The sequence below is a fragment of the Aulonocara stuartgranti genome (assembly GCF_965226115.1).
Source record: "Aulonocara stuartgranti genome assembly, chromosome: 19".
NCBI lineage: Eukaryota > Metazoa > Chordata > Actinopteri > Cichliformes > Cichlidae > Aulonocara > Aulonocara stuartgranti.
Window position 1 is genome coordinate 18,399,436 of NC_138955.1, and position 26,175 is coordinate 18,425,610.

Below are 26,175 nucleotides of genomic sequence, written 5' to 3' on the forward strand. Positions count from 1 at the left end.
AGTCTCTGTATTGCTTAGCTTCTTTTCCACCTCAATTTCACAGATGCCAATTTTCCAGCCTGTTGTGAGAGATCGGATCATGAATGCGACCTTCATCGTCATCAGTCCACATTTCTCCACTTTCACGACAAACGACTATGAACTTTGGTTCCATGTGAAACTGATTCCTATCCTTGCCAGTTTTACTCCAGAAATGCTCATAAACACAACCACAAACATCAGCTGCATGAACTACCAAGTCATGTGAGTAGTTTTCTTGGAGCAATCAAGATTTTGTTGCAAATGAAAATGACAATAGAGACAAAGAAGAGCATGAGAATGTTTTCTTTCAACTGTTGCAGTGTGAGTGGGTTGGCTTCAGTTATCCAGGAGATGCCACTGTACAGACGGCAAGAGATCACACATGGTCTGCTGGGCTACCTAAGAAATGCTGAAAATGCCATCAATGAGCCAGGTAGAGCAGACATAGGGTGCATTATGTGCTTTCCAGTGTGAAATGTCTTGAAAAGCACTCACACAAAAAACTTAAATTCTTTCATGTCTACCAGTCACAAACCTTGCTAAATTGAGCACATCCTAACTTTTGTCTGCATGCCTTAGCTTGCAGGCAACAAAATGAGAGTGATGCCCAATGGGTTAAAGCAAATCTGGGTCCATTCGTCCAATATACATCATACTCTGACCTCAAAGACTTCAACATCTCTACGGTAAGCCCTACATTGCACTTCTAGTCCTCCCTTAAGAACAGGAAAACAAAATTGTAGACTTAAGAAAACAAACACAGGAGTTTATTTTGCCATATCAAAAATACAAGCAAATCATAGAGCACACTTTCTTTGGTTGCAAACTCTATTCATTTACCCATAGCATTGGTCATTACTGCTGTCTGATATTATGTTGATTCCCTGTTGTAGGCTGGATTGTTGTCAACGCTCAATCCCTCTGAGGTGGCACAGCTGCTACTGAGCTCTGGAGCCTCAAATAACACAGATTTTATTGATCTTGTGTTTAAACAACTTGAACAGGGCAACGCTCTAAAAAATGTGGATGAATTCCTGACACAGCTGACAGCCAATGGACAGGTAGGCTAGCCTCCTAAAAGGGTGAAGGAGGACAATGCGGATATTTGATTCTAGAAGTAAACACAGAATAAGACATCGGTCTCAACCGCTACATCCATTGTTAGCTATTGTATCTTAGAAAACAAATGGTTACAGCCTTTGTACCATGTTGTATGGGTGTACTTCCAACATGCAATCTCACCTTTGCTTATGTCTTTTTCCACTTTAATATGACAGACCCCACACTTCCAGCCTGTTGTGAGAGATCGGATCATGAATGCGACCTTCATCGTCATCAGTCCACATTTCTCCACTTTCACGACAAACGACTATGAACTTTGGTTCCATGTGAAACTGATTCCTATCCTTGCCAGTTTTACTCCAGAAATGCTCATAAACACAACCACAAACATCAGCTGCATGAACTACCAAGTCATGTGAGTAGTTTTCTTGGAGCAATCAAGATTTTGTTGCAAATGAAAATGACAATAGAGACAAAGAACAGCATGAGAATGTTTTCTTTCAACTGTTGCAGTGTGAGTGGGTTGGCTTCAGTTATCCAGGAGATGCCACTGTACAGACGGCAAGAGATCACACATGGTCTGCTGGGCTACCTAAGAAATGCTGAAAATGCCATCAATGAGCCAGGTAGGGCAGACATAGGGTGCATTATGTGCTTTCCAGTGTGAAATGTCTTGAAAAGCACTCAGACAAAAAACTTGCCCACGAATTCTTTCATGTCTACCTGTCAAAAACCTTCCTAAATTTGGCACATCCTAACTTTTGTCTGCATGCCTTAGCTTGCAGGCAACAAAATGAGAGTGATGCCCAATGGGTTAAAGCAAATCTGGGTCCATTCGTCCAATATACATCATACTCTGACCTCAAAGACTTCAACATCTCTACGGTAAGCCCTACATTGCACTTCTAGTCCTCCCTTAAGAACAGGAAAACAAAATTGTAGACTTAAGAAGACAAACACAGGAGTTTATTTTGCCATATCAAAAATACAAGAAAATCATAGAGCACACTTTCTTTGGTTGCAAACTCTAATCCTTTACCCACAGCATTGGTCATTACTGTTGTCTGATAATATGTTGATTCCCTGTTGTAGGCTGGATTGTTGTCAACGCTCAATCCCTCTGAGGTGGCACAGCTGCTACTGAGCTCTGGAGCCTCAAATAACACAGATTTTATTGATCTTGTGTTTGAAAAACTTGAAGAGGGCAATGTTCTAAAAAATGTGGATGAATTCCTGACACAGCTGACAGCCAATGGACAGGTAGGCTAGCCTCCTAAAAGGGTGAAGGAGGACAATGCGGATATTTGATTCTAGAAGTAAACACAGAATAAGACATCGGTCTCAACCGCTACATCCATTGTTGGCTATTGTATCTTAGAAAACAAATGGTTACAGCCTTTGTACCATGTTGTATGGGTGTACTTCCAACATGCAATCTCACCTTTGCTTATGTCTTTTTCCACTTTAATATGACAGACCCCACACTTCCAGCCTGTTGTGAGAGATCGGATCATGAATGCGACCTTCATCGTCATCAGTCCACATTTCTCCACTTTCACGACAAACGACTATGAACTTTGGTTCCATGTGAAACTGATTCCTATCCTTGCCAGTTTTACTCCAGAAATGCTCATAAACACAACCACAAACATCAGCTGCATGAATTACCAAGTCATGTGAGTAGTTTTCGTGGAGCAATCAAGATTTTGTTGCAAATGAAAATGACAATACTGACAAAGAACAACATGAGAACGTTTTCTTTCAACTGTTGCAGTGTGAGTGGGTTGGCTTCAGTTATCCAGGAGATGCCACTGTACAGACGGCAAGAGATCACACATGGTCTGCTGGGCTACCTAAGAAATGCTGAAAATGCCATCAATGAGCCAGGTAGGGCAGACATAGGGTGCGTTATGTGCTTTCCAGTGTGAAATGTCTTGAAAAGCACTCAGACAAAAAACTTGCCCACATATTCTTTCATGTCTAAATGTCAAAAACCTTCCTAAATTTGGCACATCCTAACTTTTGTTTGTATGCCTTAGCTTGCAGGCAACAAAATGAGAGTGATGCCCAATGGGTTAAAGCAAATCTGGGTCCATTCGTCCAATATACATCATACTCTGACCTCAAAGACTTCAACATCTCTACGGTAAGCTTTACTCTTATTACTCTTCCTGTCTTTCTTGAGAATAGCAAAGCAAAATTCTGGAAATTATACAAAAGACATGCATTTCATGAATTCTACTTTTTTGTATCCATAGCTGGCAGTTCTGGACGTTCTTTCACCATCGCAAAAGGCTGATCTAATCCTAGATCCAAACAGTGGTGCTTTAAACGATGCACATGTTGTAAGGGAGGTGTTGACAAGCTTGACAGAGACCAGTGATTATGAGCAGCTCAACCAATTCTTCCAGGCTTTTGCAAACATCAACAAGCAGGTGAATTCTCATTGGTAACCTTACCTCAGCGCAAACATCAACAAATGTTAACAGTGTTCTTTCATAAACCTGCTCAAGTGTTTAACTGAAAATGATCCATTTCTGATATGCTTCATGCCTTGAGGCATCCCTGCTGTACAGAAGTACAAAGATTTAGTTTAGATAAGCTCCCCCTCATCTCCGCATTTCCACAAAGACTTCAGAACTTCCTCTCTGACCTTATTATGATCCCCTTCTCTTTTCAGAGAAATGTCACCCTCATCCAAAATCCAGATGTGCGAGACACCATTTTGAGCCTGACCTTGACAGCCCTTGCTCCTCAGCTTAAAGACTTTCAGCCAGAAGACTATCAACAGTGGTTCCAGGTTTATTTGGTTCCTGTGATGGCGAGCATCCTTCCTAGCAGCTTGCGGGTGATCCCCAGTAACATCACCTGTGAATCCTACCAGGCTGTGTAAGATATTTCTGATATCCACAGTTAGACATTTGGGTGTGCACAATGCCAAGCTGAGGCTCCTGACAAGTCACAATGAATTCTTTTCTTCCTTTAGATACGATGGTCTTGCGCAGAGTTTGGCAGCATTGCCACTGGACCTTTCACAGGGCGTGAGATCAAGCAAGCAGTACCTCCAGGACACATTCCCACGTATGTGGCAAATGGGCTTTCCTGACTAAACTTTTCCCAAAAGCCCAGTACCAGCACTGTAATGACTACTCCATTGATTTGTTTCCTTTCTTTTTCTTCTCAAACAGGCTGCTCAGTTCCAGCTTCCTTTGTGGTAAGATTAGTTTTTTGGGGGGTGGGTGGGTGGGTGTGGGGGGTGTCTTACATGGGTTATCCAATATTTGATCCAGGTTTGGCACACTAATTGGGCCAACTGTGACAAAGTCAAGGTATTTACACTTGAAGAAGATGTTTCCACTATACTAACACTCATATTTTCTTTGTCTTCAGTGCAAGGTGACCCCAGTTCATGGTAAGTCTGTCTAGAAGTACACATTTCAACTCTAAGGATATAAATGCATTCTGAAGGACTATTATCTGACACACAACCATTCTCTTTTCACAGTGAATCTCATTTGTAATGGAGTTGATGGGTGGGTGAAATGCCGTTTTGTTCAATGTTGATTCTGTCTAGGTAAAATTTGTTAACACAGTGTAATTAAGGGGACATTGGATTTCAATTTATTGTGTTTTTTCCACAGTTCAAAACTTGAGCAAATCCTGTCAGCTGGCAATTCCTCGGCAGCCCTGTGCAATTTCACCATCACAGAACATGCCTGTTCCTCTGTAAGATTCCTTTTTAAACTCCAAAAACAGAACATGGATTTTGCCTCATTATGGTCCTGAGACAAATCTCCATGAGCTCTGACAAAATGGCTGTATTCTTTGTCAATTTTCTTTTTCAAGGCTCCCTATCTCACATCCAGCAACTTGGTCACACTGCTGAACTGCACACTGAAAAGCCAAAACATATACCCAGTAGAAGTCTGGAAGCTTTTCTTCCAAAAAGCCTCTGCTGTACTGGACCAGGCCCTTGAGACATTTGCTAACATGGTAAGTACAAAATCACATTTTCACAATATTACCATTTCCCTGCGTGAAGTTTGGGTCCAGCTACAATTATTTTTCTGCCAATTCAAGGCCGTCAACAACACCTACCCGACCTCGTCAAATGTGCTCGAGGCTCTTGGAGAAGTGAGAATTGACAACTTCAGCCAGGCACAACTACAGAGTGAGGAGTTCATTACCAGCTGGTTCAAGACAAAGATCCGTCCGTTTCTGGCCGTTCCATCTTTCAACTTCCTATTTTGCCTTAGCTCCAAAAACTTCAGCTGCCAGACATACCAGACTGTGTAAGTAAATATGAGACATATAGCTCTGTTCTGCAAATGTGCAGTTGACTAGAAGTTTAGATGTTGAAAGCTTTCTCTCAAATGTAGCATTCAGGCATTTGGAAGCCAAAAGGCATCCATGGACAGAGACACACAGCAAGCAGTCTTCACTCACTTCATCAAACCGTTCTTGTCAAGAAATGACTCAACAGGTAAAAGGAGAAACTCAAGCTCACTTTGGTTTTTCCATGACAACATGTGGTATATTACCCTGTCAATAACTTTCTTGCTTTTTCTGCAGATCCTGGCTGTGTCTCATCTATCACGGGGAGCCAAGCGTGGCTAAAGGCAAACCTTGGCGACTTCTCTGATTTTGCAACTGTGCAGGACTTGGAAGCCTTCAATCCTAATTTGTCCGCTGTGAGTGCCAACTGCAGATGTACATCTTCCTGTAAACGGAATTCTTTTACCCAGAACATTTCCATGACTGCTGTCTGATATTATGCTGGTTCTCTTTTGTAGGCTGAATTGTTGTCAGTCCTCAGTCCTTCTCAGGTGGCACAGCTGGTACTGAGTTTGGGAGCCTCCAATAACACAGATTTGATTGATCGTGTGTTTGAGCGACTGCAAGAGGGCAACGCTCTAGAAAATGTGGATGGATTCCTCACACAACTGACAGCCAATGGACAGGTATGCTAGGCTTCTAAAAGGGTGAAGGAGGACAATCCTGGTGTTTTATTCCAGCAGGATAAGACAGAATAAGACATTTGCTAAACCGCTACACAACTCTTCAAGGAGTCTATCATAGAGAAGACTTGTTTGCAACCTTTGTGACATGTTGTATGAGTACATTTACAACATGCAGTCTCTGTATTGCTTAGCTTCTTTTCCACCTCAATTTCACAGATGCCAATTTTCCAGCCTGTTGTGAGAGATCGGATCATGAATGCGACCTTCATCGTCATCAGTCCACATTTCTCCACTTTCACGACAAACGACTATGAACTTTGGTTCCATGTGAAACTGATTCCTATCCTTGCCAGTTTTACTCCAGAAATGCTCATAAACACAACCACAAACATCAGCTGCATGAACTACCAAGTCATGTGAGTAGTTTTCTTGGAGCAATCAAGATTTTGTTGCAAATGAAAATGACAATAGAGACAAAGAACAGCATGAGAATGTTTTCTTTCAACTGTTGCAGTGTGAGTGGGTTGGCTTCAGTTATCCAGGAGATGCCACTGTACAGACGGCAAGAGATCACACATGGTCTGCTGGGCTACCTAAGAAATGCTGAAAATGCCATCAATGAGCCAGGTAGAGCAGACATAGGGTGCATTATGTGCTTTCCAGTGTGAAATGTCTTGAAAAGCACTCACACAAAAAACTTAAATTCTTTCATGTCTACCAGTCACAAACCTTGCTAAATTGAGCACATCCTAACTTTTGTCTGCATGCCTTAGCTTGCAGGCAACAAAATGAGAGTGATGCCCAATGGGTTAAAGCAAATCTGGGTCCATTTGTCCAATATACATCATACTCTGACCTCAAAGACTTCAACATCTCTACGGTAAGCCCTACATTGCACTTCTAGTCCTCCCTTAAGAACAGGAAAACAAAATTGTAGACTTAAGAAAACAAACACAGGAGTTTATTTTGCCATATCAAAAATACAAGCAAATCATAGAGCACACTTTCTTTGGTTGCAAACTCTATTCATTTACCCATAGCATTGGTCATTACTGCTGTCTGATATTATGTTGATTCCCTGTTGTAGGCTGGATTGTTGTCAACGCTCAATCCCTCTGAGGTGGCACAGCTGCTACTGAGCTCTGGAGCCTCAAATAACACAGATTTTATTGATCTTGTGTTTAAACAACTTGAACAGGGCAACGCTCTAAAAAATGTGGATGAATTCCTGACACAGCTGACAGCCAATGGACAGGTAGGCTAGCCTCCTAAAAGGGTGAAGGAGGACAATGCGGATATTTGATTCTAGAAGTAAACACAGAATAAGACATCGGTCTCAACCGCTACATCCATTGTTAGCTATTGTATCTTAGAAAACAAATGGTTACAGCCTTTGTACCATGTTGTATGGGTGTACTTCCAACATGCAATCTCACCTTTGCTTATGTCTTTTTCCACTTTAATATGACAGACCCCACACTTCCAGCCTGTTGTGAGAGATCGGATCATGAATGCGACCTTCATCGTCATCAGTCCACATTTCTCCACTTTCACGACAAACGACTATGAACTTTGGTTCCATGTGAAACTGATTCCTATCCTTGCCAGTTTTACTCCAGAAATGCTCATAAACACAACCACAAACATCAGCTGCATGAACTACCAAGTCATGTGAGTAGTTTTCTTGGAGCAATCAAGATTTTGTTGCAAATGAAAATGACAATAGAGACAAAGAACAGCATGAGAATGTTTTCTTTCAACTGTTGCAGTGTGAGTGGGTTGGCTTCAGTTATCCAGGAGATGCCACTGTACAGACGGCAAGAGATCACACATGGTCTGCTGGGCTACCTAAGAAATGCTGAAAATGCCATCAATGAGCCAGGTAGGGCAGACATAGGGTGCATTATGTGCTTTCCAGTGTGAAATGTCTTGAAAAGCACTCAGACAAAAAACTTGCCCACGAATTCTTTCATGTCTACCTGTCAAAAACCTTCCTAAATTTGGCACATCCTAACTTTTGTCTGCATGCCTTAGCTTGCAGGCAACAAAATGAGAGTGATGCCCAATGGGTTAAAGCAAATCTGGGTCCATTCGTCCAATATACATCATACTCTGACCTCAAAGACTTCAACATCTCTACGGTAAGCCCTACATTGCACTTCTAGTCCTCCCTTAAGAACAGGAAAACAAAATTGTAGACTTAAGAAGACAAACACAGGAGTTTATTTTGCCATATCAAAAATACAAGAAAATCATAGAGCACACTTTCTTTGGTTGCAAACTCTAATCCTTTACCCACAGCATTGGTCATTACTGTTGTCTGATAATATGTTGATTCCCTGTTGTAGGCTGGATTGTTGTCAACGCTCAATCCCTCTGAGGTGGCACAGCTGCTACTGAGCTCTGGAGCCTCAAATAACACAGATTTTATTGATCTTGTGTTTGAAAAACTTGAAGAGGGCAATGTTCTAAAAAATGTGGATGAATTCCTGACACAGCTGACAGCCAATGGACAGGTAGGCTAGCCTCCTAAAAGGGTGAAGGAGGACAATGCGGATATTTGATTCTAGAAGTAAACACAGAATAAGACATCGGTCTCAACCGCTACATCCATTGTTGGCTATTGTATCTTAGAAAACAAATGGTTACAGCCTTTGTACCATGTTGTATGGGTGTACTTCCAACATGCAATCTCACCTTTGCTTATGTCTTTTTCCACTTTAATATGACAGACCCCACACTTCCAGCCTGTTGTGAGAGATCGGATCATGAATGCGACCTTCATCGTCATCAGTCCACATTTCTCCACTTTCACGACAAACGACTATGAACTTTGGTTCCATGTGAAACTGATTCCTATCCTTGCCAGTTTTACTCCAGAAATGCTCATAAACACAACCACAAACATCAGCTGCATGAATTACCAAGTCATGTGAGTAGTTTTCGTGGAGCAATCAAGATTTTGTTGCAAATGAAAATGACAATACTGACAAAGAACAACATGAGAACGTTTTCTTTCAACTGTTGCAGTGTGAGTGGGTTGGCTTCAGTTATCCAGGAGATGCCACTGTACAGACGGCAAGAGATCACACATGGTCTGCTGGGCTACCTAAGAAATGCTGAAAATGCCATCAATGAGCCAGGTAGGGCAGACATAGGGTGCGTTATGTGCTTTCCAGAGTGAAATGTCTTGAAAAGCACTCAGACAAAAAACTTAAATTCTTTCATCTCTACCAGTCAAAAACCTTGCTAAATTGAGCACATCCTAACTTTTGTCTGCATGCCTTAGCTTGCAGGCAACAAAATGAGAGTGATGCCCAATGGGTTAAAGCAAATCTGGGTCTATTTGTCCAATATACATCATACTCTGACCTCAAAGACTTCAACATCTCCATGGTAAGCCATAAATTTTAGTTCTTGTCCTCCCTGAGAACAGTAAAACAACATTCTAGAATATTTTACGTCCAAAAAAATGTTTTGGGTGTGCAGCAATAATAGAGTGGGGTTACCCCCTATGATGAATTAACCTTAGAGGGTTAAAGGTAAATAAGTGAAAAACATATAGTGTCCCTCACAGTGAATTGAAGAAAACAAATGTAGGCATATGCCAACTTGTTTTTGTTTTCTTACTGAATTGCTGGTTGTATCTTCCAGGTGAATATAGCAGATCTGCTCACTTTTAGTCAGGTGGTCAACCTTGCAGCAACTCCTTCCCAGCTAAAGAGCAAGGAAGATGTTATGAACGTCATGGCAGTCATCAATCCTTTTGACTTTGGCGCTTTCTTTGATGAAGTCTCACCAGCTATTAAGGTAATCATCATAGTTTTCTTAGTTTTATGAATAAAGCTGGGGAATTTCCCCCAGGAAATAAACTACACTAAACTCAATAGAAAAGCTGCATTTTTTCAGGTTAATGCTGAAATTGTATAGAAACTGAAAATTAAAAACTGCCAGTGACATGACTATTGCTGTATAGTCATGCTGAAAGGTATACTTACTTACTATAAAGATTGACAGACCATGTGACTTTCGCGCATTGCATGCCGGGTACTCGTGGCAAAACAATCAAAGCAATGCATCAAACGTAAGCATTTGCAACACCGCAAAACGTTCATTCTCCGGTTCCAATACCTTCTTGCTTTTTCTTTGCCCCCCAAAAAAGTTATGTACAAAACGAAGGAGAACAATGCCGGTCCGTACAAAGACAGACTTGATAAAAAGTCAAAGAAAAGATACGAGGAAAAAATCAAAGGAGTGAAAGGGTAAGACCCTTACGAGCACACAGAATGGACAAAATACGTTAGCGTGCTGCCCAACCTTCACCACGATCATATATATAATTATACGGTTCTTGGAGTGAGTGCATACACTCATGAAGTTTAGTAACAGGTACAGTTTACCGACGGATGGGTACAGGACCTTGAAATGCACCGTGTAGAACGAAAGACCATCGTACATATCATAAGTTTACCAGTCTCACAAATCGTCTTCATAAATACACATTCGTTAAACGTTTATTAATAGGACCTTTAAGCTCATTAGTAATTAATTAGTATTGGAAATAATTTCTGGTTCGCATTACAGAAATGTAGCAGTGACAATAATATTGTATGCTGTAATCGTACTGGGCAATTAGTGATACAAAAAAACCTTTTTTACCCTGTGAATAAAAGTATATGTTTTTGTCAATGTACCATGGTAATAACAAGCGAAACACAATATTGTGTCAGGACAATTCACTATTTATGCACAATAAACAAAGGAGCATAGCGCGACAATTTCTGTTTAGCACCAGACTTGCTTGTAACCTATATCACGAATGATGTTATGAAAAATGACGTATTAACTACAACAAAACACTTACCTTTGTGGAAATGCTTGGAGCAGACTAACATGTGAGCTGGAGTGTTCTGGGACGTTATATTTGGTCTTCGAATGGCTGCAATCCAGGCCATACGTTGGCTCTTTGTTACTTCGGAAACATGGCTTGAACAATTTCTCTTCAACGACATAATCCGATAACAACCGATCTCTTTACCCGTCGGCTTCCCGTGGCTGTCATGCGACCGGCTATTGCAGTTAATAATACAACAGCTTCTTGCAATTTTTTGTGTTTCTTTTTATCGCTGTGTAATGTAATTTCAATTGAAAGCCTGCGTGCGCTAGTACCTCTTGCCACGAGTTCCCAGAATCCTTTGCGGTTTTACCCCTGAATGACGCCACATTTTCAATCTCTATACTGCTGTGACACTTTGTTACTGCATTATTACTGGAAGTAATTTCAAACCATTAGCTTTTTTAATGGACACTTGCTTTTAATAGTGGCTAGCAAACGCCTACTATTAAAACAGTTAGCTTACCTATACATGGTAACATAAATGACTTAAAGGTAACACAAGGTAAGTGTTTTTGGGGACAGAATAAAGTGACGGAACAGTTGTGGAACTGACAATAGTCGTGTCCATATTCATGGGCTGCATCCTCCTGAGGACCCGGCGTTCGCGGTCTACGTGGGCCAGGTCCTCAGAAGGTCGGGTAGGCCGGAAGTAAACAGCTGTGAAATTGGACGGTCTAGCCTTCTGATTAGCGTCACCGCTGTCTCGGTGGAGTTTAATAAACTTGGCCATCTGCTCCTTGCTATCTAAAATATAACAGGACACTGGTGTAAATTCTCGACCATCTCACACTTCTGTTTAGTCAGTTTTCTGTTTGACGTTTATTCAGCTGTGTGAAAACTAAGGAGGAACCCACCCGGGGGATTAATAAAGTTTTATTTTATCTAATCTAATCTAATAACTTTAATCTCAGCCAAACCGATTGACTCACGAAGAAATAAAACACTGAAAAAAGCCAAACAATAAAATTTTTAGGTTGTCTAAGTGACTTATATATTACGTTTAACCTGAGTAGCGAAAGTCTGCAGTGATCTGAAAATGATGTGCCGGGAGTTGTGCCGTTCTCAGCGGCTTCAGTGACCCTCGAGCTCTCGGCTAGCTATCGAGCTGGTGGGTAACAGACGTCTCTAAAAACATCAAAGCACTTTTGCAAATATGCGATATCTTGATAAATCGAGCAGATATTTGAAGTTTACACACCCACATTCTCGCCTGAAAATATGTTAAAAGTTTATTTTGTGACCCATAAAGATTAATAGGAGTAATTTTAAAACTTAGTAGCGGCCGCCATTGCCGGAAACTGGAGTTTGGCTGGGCCACGCTATGAATTCTGGGATATGGTGGGCCACGAAGGAAACACCCGACCCATCCGTCAAATTCGGGGAAAAGGAGGTCACACTTGTTGGCTGCATTCGGAGGATTCTACGAATTTGGACAGCCTTTGGTGCGTCGCTGTGTCGTAATCGGTCTACAAATGCGTCCTCAGGAGGATGCAGCCCATGAATTTGGACACGACCAATCTAAGCAGAAACAGCTAATATCAAATATGTATCTGCAGTAGTGATGGTAAATTCGATTCTTTTTACTGAATCGAGTTTGAATGAGTTACTCACCAAAGTGAATCGAGTTTTTTGAGTCATTGAGTCACTGAGTCAGTTGACCAGAGAGTGCAAAATCAGAATCAGAATCAGAATACTTTATTGATCCCTGGGGGAAATTATTTTTTGTTACAGTGCTCCATTTTAAACCAACATTAATACAAGACAGACAATACGCTAACTAAGAATAGTACAATATATACATATATATACATACATACATACATAAGTCACTTATAAATAAATAGTTGGAAAAGAAACATGTGTAGCTGTAGCAGCAAACAGTGTGTTAAGTGGATGCGTTGTACAGGGAGATGGCCACAGGCAGGAATGATTTCCTGTGTCGTTCAGTGGTGCTTTTCGGTAATCTCAGTCTCTCACTGAACGAGCTCCTGTGACTGACCAACATGTCATGGAGTGGGTGGGAGGTGTTATCCAACATTGTCTTTATCTTGGACAGCATCCGCCTCTCCGACACCACCTTGAGGGAGTCCAGCTCCATCCCCACAACATTGCTGGCCTTACGGATCAGTTTATTAAGTCTGTTGGCATCTGCGACCCTCAGCCTGCTCCCCCAGCATGCAACAGCATAGAGGATCGCACTGGCCACAACAGACTCATAGAAAATCCTCAGCATTTTCTGGCAGATGTTGAAGGACCTCAGTCGCCTCAAAAAATAGAGACGACTCTGGCCCTTCCTGTAAAGTGCTGTGGTGTTTTTAGCCCAGTCCAGTTTATTGTCAATGTGTACTCCAAGGTATTTATAGTCCTCCACAATGTCAACACTGACCCCCTGGATTGAAACAGGGGTCAAGTGTTTCCTGGTCTTCCTGAAGTCCACGATCAGTTCCTTGGTCTTTGCCACGTTGAGCTGCAGATGATTCTGCTCACACCACGTGACAAAGGAGTCGACCACAGCCCGGTACTCTGTCTCATCATCCCTGCTGATGCATCCAACCACCGCAGAGTCATCAGAAAACTTCTGAAGATGGCAGGTCTCTGTGCAGTGGCTGAAGTCTGTGGTGTAGAGGGTGAAGAGGAAGGGGGAGAGGACAGTCCCCTGTGGTGCCCCTGTGTTGCTAATCACCTTGTCAGACACACACTGTGGGAGACGTACATATTGTGTCTTCCTGTCAGGTAATCAACAATCCAGGACACCAGAGAATCATCCACCTGCATCGCTGCTAACTTATCACCCAGGAGGGTCGGCCTGATGGTGTTGAAAGCACTGGAAAAGTCAAAAAACATGACCCTCACAGTGCTCGCCGGCTGGTCCAGATGGGTGTAGACACGATTGAGCAGGTAGATGATGGCGTCCTCTGTTCCGAGACGAGGCTGATAAGCGAACTGAAGGGGATCCAGATGTGGTCTTACTATGGGTCGCAGCTGGTCCAGGATGAGCCTTTCCAGGGTCTTCATGATGTGGGAGGTCAGTGCCACGGGCCTGTAATCCTGGGGGCCACTGGGACGAGGCGTCTTTGGTACAGGGACGAGGCATGATGTCTTCCACATCACCGGGACCCTCTGCAGACTCAGACTCAGCATAAACAGTTTATGAAAGACTCCACACAGCTGGGGGGCACAGGTCTTGAGGACAAGGGGACTCACTCCGTCTGGTCCAGCAGACTTGCCTGAGTGAAGTCTCCTCATTTGCATCTCAACCTGGTATTGAGTGAAGGTGATGGGTGGGGGAGGGGTGTCAGGAATCTCACAGGAGGCAACATGTGAAGAGAGAGGCTGGCACAGTGGTGTGGCTCTGGATTCCAGGCTGACTGCAGGTGAGGTTGTGGGGGTGGGAGCAGACACTGTGGTGTCGAATCTATTGAAAAACAGATTCAACTCGTCGGCTCTATTCTCACCTCCCTCAGCTCCCCTGCTGTTGGTTGGCCTGAATCCAGTGATGGTCTTCATGCCCCTCCACATCTCTCTCATGCTGTTCTGCTGGAGTTTCCACTCCAGCTTCCTCCTGTAATTGTCCTTAGCCTCTCTGATCTTGTCCTTTAGTAACACCTGGATCTTCCTCACCTCCTTTTTGTTGCCCCCTCTGAAAGCCCTCTTCTTGTTGTTGAGGAGGGCTTTGATGTCCTTAGTCACCCACGGCTTGTTATTTGGGTAACAATGAACAGTCTGAGCTGGAACAATGGAGTCGGTGCAGAAAGTTATGTAGCCTGTGATACACTCAGTAAGCCCATTGATGTCCTCGGCGTGAGGCTCACAGAGTGTTTCCCAGTCGGTCACCTCGAAACAGCCCTGTACATTAAAACATGTACATTTTCACTCAAACTTAATTTGTTTCTCTTTTCATGTAAATCCTACTGCTAAGATGAGTGATTGAAAAAGAAAAACAACTATTTTTATAGAGCAAAAAAAATATATCTAAAGGGAACATTTATTTTATTCATTTTTATTTTATTTTATTAGTATTTTCCTCAAATGTGTCAAATATATATTTTCTCATCTAAATGTCCTCTGAGCTGTGTGCCAGGGGGCGGTAATGCTCCATAACATTGGTTGCCAACCAAGAAGAAGAAGCTGTGAGCCAGGAGGGAGGGGGTGAGTGAGTGAGTGATTCGTTCATGCTAAGATTCAGCACAGGAGGGAGAGGGTGAGTGAGTCCTGAGTGATTCGTTCATGCTACGATTCAGCGCAGGAAGGGAGGGGGTGAGTAACTCAAATGTGCTGTTAGCATGTTAGCAGAGCGATGCTACGGTGAACCAATGAGCTATTGTCTTGATGTGAGCTTTCTACCCAGGGTTTTTTCTTCCAGTTCAGAGCAGAAATGTTTTTGGCTGTTGTTTTTTTCCACACAATTTTAATTAAAAGCTAGATATATTTCTACTAATGAAATTAGTTTGCTAACAGCAACAGGGATGAGTCAGTGAGTCAGTTGGGCTTGTGAATCATGATTCACGAGTCAGTAAAGTGATTCTCGAGTATAGAACGATTCGTTCTTGATTCGCGCATTACTAATCTGCAGTAGTATATGACTCATGCGATCAAAACACAGATTTCCTTACATGTTTTTCTCCCTCGCAATAGTGAAGAATCCTCCTCTTCTTTTTAGTTCCCAGTTTTTTGTTTTGTTTTCTTTCACTTCCGCAGTTGTTCCGTCACCTTAAAGTCTCCCCCAAAACACTTCTGTTGTTTTTGAGAAATTTCTCTTGTGCTTTAACGTATTTTGTGTTTTAATTTTCTTTTATTGTCTTTTTTGTGCTTTTGTGGCTTGTGTCTATTTGTTATTGCTCTCTTAAGTTGCAGTACATTTGACCTCTCAGCCATCTCTAATTCTTACCTTTCTTGGCAGTTCGTTTAGATAGCTAGTTTTGACTTTCAATCTGGGTTTAGATAGGTTAAGGCAACGTTTTATTTATTTATTTATTTATTTGTTTTGTCATCCATTCATTCATTCATCCATTCATTGCAGCCTCAGGGAAGTGTTTTTGGTTGGTTTGTTTTTTGGGGGGCGGGGCTTAGGTTTGGGCAGCTAGGCTTTACATTTGTTCACAATTGTTAGAGTAAGTAGTTATTTCCGTCTGCTGCTTTATGGTTAGTGTAGGCATCAGTGTGCCTTTGTATCTTTAGTTTATATTTGTAGTTTAGGCAACACACATACTTGCTTTGGTTTAGGAATTAATTGTGAATATGTGATTAACTGTTGTGAAACCACTCTCAGAAAGACAGGCTTGGCACGACCATCAAGGAAGTTAAGGAGAAGGTTGTTTGTTTCTGTGGTCCTGACATATAATCTTTGAAATGTATATATCACAACTCTGTGTTAAAAGGTTATGATCATTTCTGTCAGACAGTGCTGTTCAGATATCAAAACAGGTTGTTTTAGTTAAAAAAAAAAACTGATGCCATTTCTTCTGTGCAGCGTTTCCACACCATCTTTTGGTTGTAAGCTGCAGTTTAAGCTTTTGACTTGTAAACAGTTCTAAGCCAGACGTTGAAAGTTAAAAAAGTAATTCTGGATAACACAATGGGGAAAAACAGGTTATTAAAATTCAGCTGTGTTTCAAAACTAACAGCTGGATTATGGTTCAAATTCAAATACTTTTTACTTTCTTGTAAGCATTTTACTCATGCTATGTAATTTCACCCCAGGTCCACTCAGCTAACTACTCACAGGAAGTGAAGTCTGCATTCCTTGAAGCAGTTTTCAACAGAGGGAATCTGTCATCTCCAACTGTCAGTGATGGAGACTTCCTGCTATGGCTCAGAGTTCGCCTGAGTCCTCTCCTGACCAACCTCTCTTCCAGCCTGGTGACACCCTTATTCAGCATCGGGATAAAAAGGAGTTGTAACAGCAGCCAAGAGATGTAAGAATTTGTACACTCAGTTTTAGAAATTGCTGTATATTTGCTGTGATCAACAACACCTTGGGGTAAATGTTATGTGGAGGATTCTGGATCAAATGAAGTGGCGTTTGATCGATATTTCTATAATTGTTTTTTTCCAATTTGTCTGAATTTAGGTTTGCATTGCTGGACACATTGACCACAACACTCAGCAGCAGCACCCAAAGCGAGATCTACAAAAACATCATTGTCTTCCTTCAAGGTTTGTTAACTCAAAAGCTAATAATGAAAAACATCTGTGACATAAGTTACTGTTTTGTTTTCACTTGTTTGTTCTTCAGATGTGACATGTGTAACCAAATCAATGTTAGTTTAAAAAGTGATTTCCTTTGTGTTAAAAACAGGTCCACCACCACTCAAGTGTTACGGTGGTGGAAGCTTCTATGTCTATCTGAGGAACACTTTCCTCAGCTTTGGTTTTCCAGATTTGTCCACGTTAGTGTCACTTCTGCCACCAATGCGCAAATCAGAGGTAAAAAATAGATAAATAAGGAAATAAAATAGCACACACCTGTGCACTAATATAATATATTAAGTTATGTATTCTGTTTTGTTTTTTAATCTTTCTCCAGCTTCTGGATACCATCAGCACCTCAGAGCTTGGCCAGTTCCTTAGTCAGCCCAATGTGATTGGTAACAGTACTGACATCTGTGTCATCTTCAACAACTACAACAACACTTCTGCCTTCCTTGAGACTGTATGTCCCTTAAATACTGTCTACGTTTTACATACAACATTATTGGCTTCACAGAAAATGTATACTGACCTTAGCAGTATTCAAGCAAGAATACTGCTTGTCACTTAAATTGACAGTTATACTTCAGTTTGTCATTACATGTGAAAACGTATGTGTTATACCCTAGGAGGATGTTCAAGACAATGTAAAGAAGGTGATCCTCCCCTGTATTTGGCCTTCTGCGCTGAATAGCAGGAGCAGAGCTGAGGCTAATTTATGGTTTGACCTACGACTGAGGAACTATCTTAGATTCCTCAGCAAGAGCCTCATCAGCCCCGACGAAGTGCAGAACGCCTCATGTTTTGCCTTCCAGAAACTGTAAGTCTCTTTTTCATTGTGTCTCAAGATAAGTGAATTAATTACATGATGACCACGTTTTTCATCATTTTCCTTTCAACAGGGTCTATGTGATGGGAAATAACTTCGCATACAACAGCTCTGAGTTTGAACAGCAGTACGTTTATACCACCATCAAGACCTACTTGAGTGCTGGTAAGATTTATTAATGATCAAAAGTGTTGTAAAAGCACTGTGTATGTATACATCTGTGTGTGGAATTCAAGGAATTTAAAAACTATGTCTGCTTGTCTTTTTTTTTTTTTCAAATTATATGAAATGGGTAAAAATTATTTTAAAAATATACTGCCCGACTATTCACAAAGAGTTTGTAAAATGCACCTAGCTGCAACAATTTACATTTGTGGAAAAAGATCAGAATCTACTTCTAAGAGGGGGTTTACAGTTTATGTGGAATGATTACTGCAGTCATGTTTCCTCCTGGTTTGAATCTGCTTCAACATTTTGATCTATATACCATATTAAACACCTTCCTTCCTTACATACTTATTGCATTAGCGGATATGTGTAGGCATACATGTTCCACACAGCCCCAAAGGATAATAGCAACTGCCAGACAGAGAAGAAACATGTATGTGCTAACTTACTGGGACGAAACAGGTGGTGTAACATGCGTGGACCTTACCAAATATAAAGTGCACATAACACGCATCTGTTTGTCTTTTCTGGCTCATCTGAAGTCAGTGTGCTTGCTGAGTGAAAAGAGTAGGTGGTCTTAAATTTTGAGCCACGTAATGCCAAAACTGATGTCGATTCGTATAAGGGGAGATCGCTTAACAAGTTATTTATTGTCTGTGTGTTCTGCTTTTCTTGGTTCCACAGGTTCTGGAGCCAGATGCTACAATGCCAGTGATGCAGAACTGAACTCTACTGCCTGGTTTGTCAGTAACATCGGGAACTTTGTGACATTTATCACTCTGGATGACCTCACCACCTTTGTCTCCACCGCTCAGGTATTTCCAGAGATCACATATGCACAGTTAATAAAGCAAAATACAAAGTCCGTGATTTTGGTGGGAATGTTAACATGGTTAACAGAAATCAGTATTATTGACCTGTTTTGTTTCTTAATTTTTAAAGTTTCAAGTGTTCTTGAAGAACCAAGCCAACCTGGAACTCTTCAACAATAACGCAATCCCAGCAAATGTAACCAACTACTATGTCACACAGCTTTTTGCATTCGATCCGAACTTCAAGCCGGTCAAGTAAGTATTACCAGCCTGATAAAAACAGCAAACTGTGTTATGTGAACCATACACCGCATATAATTTAGCAGTTCAGTGGTAGTCATTCTGTATTTGTAGTTAAAAATCTGTTTTCATTCAGTCTCCCAGGCTTTTTCCTGTGCTCTTCTGCGGTGCCACCTTTGGCATATACTACTATGACTGAAGCTGAAACCATGGTTATCTTAGACAATCTGAAGACTTTCTGCAATGGCACCCAGGACCCTGAGGTACCAGCCCTAAAAACAAACAGAGTTGAATTGTTTCTAGCAAAAACCAACCATAAATCTCATTGTTGTAAATGCTGGTTTTGAGCTAAATGTTAACAAAAAAACCTGAACTCTGAACAGTATGCTCTCTCGCAAAGGCCATCTTAATTTTAACTCTGTTAAAATTAGTCCCTTATTAATAATATAACTCTGGTACTTAATAACTATGTTATCAGACATAATTCTCTTTGCAGTTACTCCTGTTTACACATGTTTTGATATTTTATTTGAAAGGTTTCTGCTGCTTTGGCATCCAACATCAAGACAATTACACCACAGATATTTACAGCTCTTGGAAGCTCCAGCGCAGGGCTGAGTAACAGCCAGATCAGTTCAGTTCCCTCATCAGTGCTCATCTTTTCTTTGTCCACCCTGGGCTCAATCAGTACCTGGAGCCAGGATCAGGCCTCAATAATCATCCAAACCCTTACTGCCTCAGGCTTCCAGGTAACGCCCTTCAGGTCCACTTAATATACCTGATATCCATGTTAGATCTTAAATGCATGTGCCTAACGATGTTATATATTAATCCAGTAAGGTTTTATAAAATACAAAATAACTCTAAGATGCTTACCACTTTAGAGAATGAGGCTTCAAAAACTTGAAATGTGTTAACAGATCAACAGCGAATCTTCCCTGACATCCCTTGGCACGCTTGTTATTGGACTTCCTTCAGAAGCAATAGAAAACACCAGCGCTTCTGTGCTACTCAGCGTCTCAAAGAGCACCACCTTCGTTTCCAACATGCTGGCAGCCCCAAGTGTTGTCCAAATGACCTTCGTCAAAAAGGTACAACGTTAGCTTCCACAAGACAATATAAAGTAAATGCTATGATCTGGAGGACATCAACTTATTTATCTTTGGCATTATGATATTTAAATATTAGAATTACTTTGATATCAATATTAACTCTGTATTCCATGATATTATTACTCCACTCATTACATTTAATCCTAAATGCATTTACCTACCTGGTAGATCATTTCTCTGGACACAAATCCATCACAAGTGGTGCTGAATGTGCCAGATGCTATGGCAGTTGAGATCCCACCATCCCTGTTGGTGTTTTCTGACCAATCTGCAGACATCACCGTGCTCAATAGAAAAACCTGGACACCAGATCAGGTTAACATTTTGTTAAATACACACAATAGCATTATTAATCAAAAATGACTTTTTAAAGTCGATGTTACAGATAATAATACGAAACTTTTGTTCTTTTTTTGTTCTTTTAGGCTGCCATCTTTTTTGGGGTCCTTGACAACACAAACTTTGACATTGAGCAGTAAGTGAACAAGTCATATAACTATTTGGCCCTGTAGGTTTATTTTGAAGAGGGGATTATTTATCATTTCTTCCTGGTGTTCATCAATCCTCCCCGCAGGCTTTCTCCCTCAGTGCTGCAAGGCTTCACTTGCACTTCTGCCCAGAAAATGACACAATTCAGGACCAAGGAGCTAATCAGGGCCTGTAGGCCCCGGTCAGGCCGAGCCAAAGTGCAGTTAAAGGAATCCCAGGTAACATCTGTTAGAAAGGAATTTAATAATATTACTATGACTCTTAAAATGAAGTTAACAATTAAGATGTGTATGTTATATGGATATAATATACCAGAAACATAAATCATCAGGTTGAGGATTTCTTTTTCTTTTGAAAGTTAGGATAATGCACGAATCATCAGTTTCAGTGTTAGAAACAGCTTACTTGCATATCACTGAGGAATCCTCTTTTTTCCCACACTGTTTTCTACAGCTAACCTGCATGCTCAACTTGCTGAGTGGAGAAATCTCACAAAACTTTACAGATTATCCATCAGACATGCTTCTCTACTTAAGGTGATTCGGTGTCTCCAAGCATTTTCTTGCACTCACCTTAAAATGCATCACTAATGTGAAGAATAATTACTGATTTTACCTTTCTTTTTTTTCTAAAAACAGCAGCAAAAATGTTAACAAAGGCAACTGCAGGTCATACTTTTCTGCACTGGGTGCGGCAGACTTCTCTGTGGCCTCCAAAATCTTGAATAAGGGCTCGCAGCTGTTCCGTGAAGCCACTGTGTGCTTGGTGAGTGATGGTTTTTTTTACATGTATATGTCTAAAGGTAATAAATGCATGAATTACACTCTGACACTGATAAGGTTGCATGCGTGCACAGTTTTTTAAATACAGCATTTTCCTGTTTTCTGTTTTCAGGGTATAAATGGCTTGAGCCTGAGCAGAGAGAATATAGAGATCTTGGGGAACATGGCTTGCACTCTGGATGGGTTTTACATACAGAACGCAGATCCTCTCATCCTGGAGAAACTTAAAGCCTGCAATGACTTCTCTGCCAGCCAGGTGGCAGCCATGGAGACATTGCTGCTGTCTGGAACAACACAATATGGGTACAATGATAAAAACAAGTCATTCTGTCAGGAGTTTAAAAAACACAACTAGTAGTGTTGTTAATGCTGTTGTGCATCATGCACACATCAAACATATCAAACATGGTGACAATTGTGTTCGTATTTGCAGTGTGATTGATTTGTTACTGAAAAGGAGAATATCTGAACATCTGAGGGGAAGCCATGAGCCAATCACAGTTTTGGCCGTGCCGATATTATACCTTCAACCACTCTGGGGAACAATGTTTCATAAAGTTTCCAGGCTTAGAGGAGTTAGATAAGTTATATAACAGATTTGCAGTTTAATCTTGTATCTTGAGTCAGATTAAACTATATAATCCATTACATAATCCTCTGATTTAGCCTCTAAGGAAAACAGTTACATTTTGTGGCTTCCGGTATAGAGAGCTGGTGTAGACTGCAGAAGCGTTTGATTACAGATGTGGGGAGTTTTGTGCTTTAAGCTAGTTTAAGCTAAGTCATCGGCCTTTTGAAATTGGGCTAAGGAACTCTGAGCAGACAACAATTAGAAACCAAACAGCTCTCAAAGGAAATTCATAAGCAAACTTCAATAATTTTATTATGCAGAGATTAATTTGCACCAAAAGCACAACTCTGTAACTCAGTTATATTTTTTGTAGAGCTATCAGTTAGCTGCACCATACAAGTTTAACTCCTACCTTATTTTTTTAAATGAAGTCATAAACCTTGATTCATTGGCACAAACTTGCCAGTTTCATTTTGAGGACTTTGTATATATAATACCTAGTAGCCATGCCACCAAATTTTGTAGCCCATACTACCTCTTTCAAGTTAGCACTGTAAGAAAATATCCTCTTCTATTTTCAGAAATGCCGCTTCCTGGAACAAGCAAACACTGGAGAACCTCGTACCCCTTCCACTCTACTTCACAAGAAATATCTGGAACCGGTTCGATTCTGTATGTTTTTTCTCGTTGCTTGATAGTATCTAGTCTAACAATATTCATTCAGATAACTTGTGTTAGAAATCAGTTTGGGTACCTTTGTGTTTTTTACAGACAACAAAGAAAATGTTCCTGAAGACCTTCATGCCCAAACTGAGGAAAGCAAACACAGAGAAAAGCAAGCTCAAGACGCTGTTCCAAGCGATCAGCGGCCGGACAACAAAACGAGGAGCAGGTGCGACCTTGCTCTTATTTGTTTTCACACCAGCTATTCAAACTGAAGCAAAAACAATTAGTCAGCGGGAGATTAATAATTGTATAACTGTATAACTTAAATAAATAGACAATGTAAATACTTTGCTTTAGTGGTACGAGTACAGATAGCAAAAGATTCAGTGAACTTAGAGAAGTCAGGTTTTAAAGTTAGACAGACTTGCACAATAACCCATATTTTATGCTCAAATGTTATATGACTTAATTATTATATTTGCTTTTATATATAAAGGCAACCGTAGCTTGCACAGCACTCTCATCTGCATCTCTAATTGTTCTTAAGGTTGTACCACGGGCAACATCACCCAGGTGATAGTTAGCGACTCCGCCTTCCCCTTTGGCTATGATCTCACGCAGTTTGACCTCTGCCTGGATGTTCCCGTTCTGAAAGAAAACCTCAACTCCATCTGCAACAAAGTGGATGATAATGGTTTCCAGACTGTCATCCTAAAGAAACTCAATGAGGTATTTTGTGTGGGAATTTTGAAAAAGAGCCAAAATGTCATTCATTATGTTAGACGGACTTATTATTAAATGGCAGAATTTGCAAATGAGATATTGTTTCAAATTTGGGATTTAGCACATTAGCACATAGCATTACACATTCTCTATTGTTGCAGGCATTCCCGTCAGGGATTCCTGATCAGGATGTCCAGTTGCTTGGATCAGTGTCTCGTGTGGCATCACTTGACGATATATCCAAGTGGAACATAACCAAAATTGACACCCTTGCAGCTCTAATGAAAGCTGAAGATGGACCCTGGGAGGCAGCAAAGGTATAAGAGGTGGAATTCATTTCACTTTTATCCTTAATAGTCTTATTATTCTTACATGATACCTTTTCTTTAATGTCGCTTAGAGCAACAAAATCATCACTCAGTATCTGAGCACTTCTGGAAACTCGCTGGGCAGCACTGAGCTGACCATTATTGACTCCAACCTGTGCTCACTAAACACCAGTACACTGCAGACCATCAGCCCAGACAGCATCAGGTTGGTGTCAGATTGCAGCTCAACGATATAAAAACATTGCCAAATGTGAGTGGTCATGCACACGTAACACTGTATGTCTCTTTCTTCTTTCCCCTTGACAGAAATGCCAGCCCTCTGAATGTGTCATCATGTTCAGCTGAGCAGAAGCAAGTCCTGTATGGCATCAGTACCACTTCCTTCAGCTCACAACGGTCCAGCTCCAGTATCATTTACCAGTTGATTAAGCCCTATCTAGGTGAGAATACATTTTGTCTGTTTGCGTAGCTGTTTCTCTATTTCTCATAAAACTGCTTTCTAATTTCCTGTTTCATTTCCTTTCTTGATAGGTGGAGCACCTCTGCAGGATATAGTAACACTGTCAACACAAAACATCAGCATGGACATAAGCACTTTCAGCAGTCTGGACCCTGCTGTTATAGCTGTAAGAATAGTTGTTAAAGAAATGAAACGAAAACTTTTTGGACATCCGCCTACATCTAATTTTTATTGTGACTTTATTATATGTCTGAGTTGTGCCTTGAAAACTATGATTTTCTTTTTAAATAGTTCTTATAAGAAATAGCTAAACTGCTGCTGATATATGTAAATGTCAACCAAGTTCCTGATTTAGGTGCTTTGGCAACATAAACCACCATATGTAGTCTTTCAAATTTCTCATGCTCTTTATTTAACATAATATGATAATATTTAAAAAGAAGGCATTTATATTTGGCTTCTTTGTCTTGTGTGTTAACAGCTTCAGACTAATTTTGTTTTCTGTTATTTATTTAAAATTCACAGAATTTGACTGTGAGCAACGTTAAAGGCCTCGTGGGTATGCACCTACCTGATCTGAAGCTGTTTGAGAATGATACTGTAGTTCAGACCTGGATCAACCTGCAGCTGCAGTCAGAGCTGGACACACTGAATCTGGGTCTGATCAGCAACAGAATCAGCCCAACTCCAGGCTCCAACAGCACCACCACTGCACCAGGCTCCAACAGCACCACCACTGCACCAGGGTCCAACAGCACCACCATTGCACCAGGCTCCAACAGCACCACCACTGCACCAGGGTCCAACAGCACCACCACTGCACCAGGCTCCAACAGCACCACCACTGCCTCTCTAACCAATGGGGAAGTGGAGCTTGGAAAATCCCAGACAACTATGATGCTGGGTGCTCTGCTAACAGCTGTACTACAAATGCTACTACAACCAGCCTAAAAACATACCTAGCTTTCACATTCTTATAATAATCAATAATCATGAATCAGTGATTTTTTTTAAATGTAGCTTGAGGGTGAATATTTTATTTATTTGTTTAATTTAATTCAAATTACCGTTCAAATGTTTAATTTCTGCTTCATCCATATGTCAAATAATTTAACTGATATGTAATCAAAACTATGATGTAATCTTTATTTTTTAATATATTTTAATAGTACTCTGGAATTTTAAAATGAAGAACTTCTAATAAATTCTAATAATCATTGGCAAATCTTTCTTAAAACTAAATTACATTATAATTTGAACCAAGAAATTTTCTGTTCTGTCATTATTTCAACTGTATTGCTATTGATAAAATCAATAAAAACATGGAAATAAATATCTGACGCCTATGTCTCTGCCTGTTGAACAATCAGAACGATCAGGCATCATATTTTTGAATAGTTTCTCGCTCTGTTGTAAATTCAAAACTTTAAACTCAAGCTTAAGAATGAAAGGTTTAGGGTTCAGAGCATTTTATCTGAGTGTTTTTTAAATGGCGGCCAAAGAATTGATTTGTGAATTCTCTGTTCAGTGAGGCTCAGTTTTTATGTCATGCTTTTCATTCATTAATTTTTTTCATCTAAAAAGGGGGTTTGTACGTGAAATTCTGATGCTTGTCGTAGCTGCTTGAATCATTTCTTTGTGTAGAAGCTGATAATAATATAAAAAAAAAAATCCATTCCAAGCTAAAAATTCAGTAACCCACTTAAAATGCTCTATCAGAAACACTTTTTACAGACATATCAGATATCCTGGCACCATAAGGCTGCACGTACAGGCACACATGGTCTCAGCTAAATAACAAAGTAAAGTTTCAACCAATTGATGGCACTAGATGAAAGGTTATCCAATCACAACAGTGAATACA

At 40.7% G+C, this 26,175-nt stretch overlaps 2 protein-coding genes across 2 annotated transcripts; both read left to right on the plus strand.

The window, feature by feature from the left end:
- Nucleotides 1-3,327: 3,327 nt before the first annotated feature.
- On the plus strand, nt 3,328-8,569 carry LOC309694841 (uncharacterized protein; the record flags this gene model as incomplete). Its single annotated transcript, XM_082515084.1, has 20 exons — nt 3,328-3,518; nt 3,764-3,972; nt 4,070-4,164; nt 4,272-4,297; nt 4,474-4,495; nt 4,589-4,616; nt 4,725-4,809; nt 4,930-5,076; nt 5,164-5,375; nt 5,463-5,566; nt 5,656-5,774; nt 5,877-6,044; nt 6,261-6,460; nt 6,559-6,671; nt 6,818-6,924; nt 7,132-7,299; nt 7,516-7,715; nt 7,814-7,926; nt 8,079-8,185; nt 8,393-8,569. The coding sequence occupies exons 2-20, from the start codon at nt 3,902-3,904 to the stop codon at nt 8,567-8,569; spliced, it is 2,262 nt and encodes a 753-aa protein (XP_082371210.1). The 5' UTR covers nt 3,328-3,518; nt 3,764-3,901.
- Nucleotides 8,570-9,343: 774 nt separating this feature from the next.
- Nucleotides 9,344-26,051, plus strand: LOC309695469 (uncharacterized protein). Its single transcript, XM_082516153.1, has 27 exons — nt 9,344-9,440; nt 9,699-9,854; nt 16,642-16,856; nt 17,012-17,097; nt 17,240-17,367; nt 17,468-17,593; nt 17,760-17,950; nt 18,033-18,124; nt 18,812-18,942; nt 19,070-19,194; nt 19,316-19,442; nt 19,716-19,928; nt 20,100-20,270; nt 20,460-20,606; nt 20,717-20,766; nt 20,866-20,998; nt 21,234-21,316; nt 21,419-21,545; nt 21,675-21,865; nt 22,715-22,805; nt 22,905-23,025; nt 23,347-23,528; nt 23,684-23,839; nt 23,923-24,056; nt 24,158-24,291; nt 24,383-24,477; nt 24,837-26,051. The coding sequence occupies exons 1-27, from the start codon at nt 9,438-9,440 to the stop codon at nt 25,260-25,262; spliced, it is 3,834 nt and encodes a 1,277-aa protein (XP_082372279.1). The 5' UTR covers nt 9,344-9,437; the 3' UTR covers nt 25,263-26,051.
- The last annotated feature ends 124 nt before the right edge of the window (nt 26,052-26,175 follow it).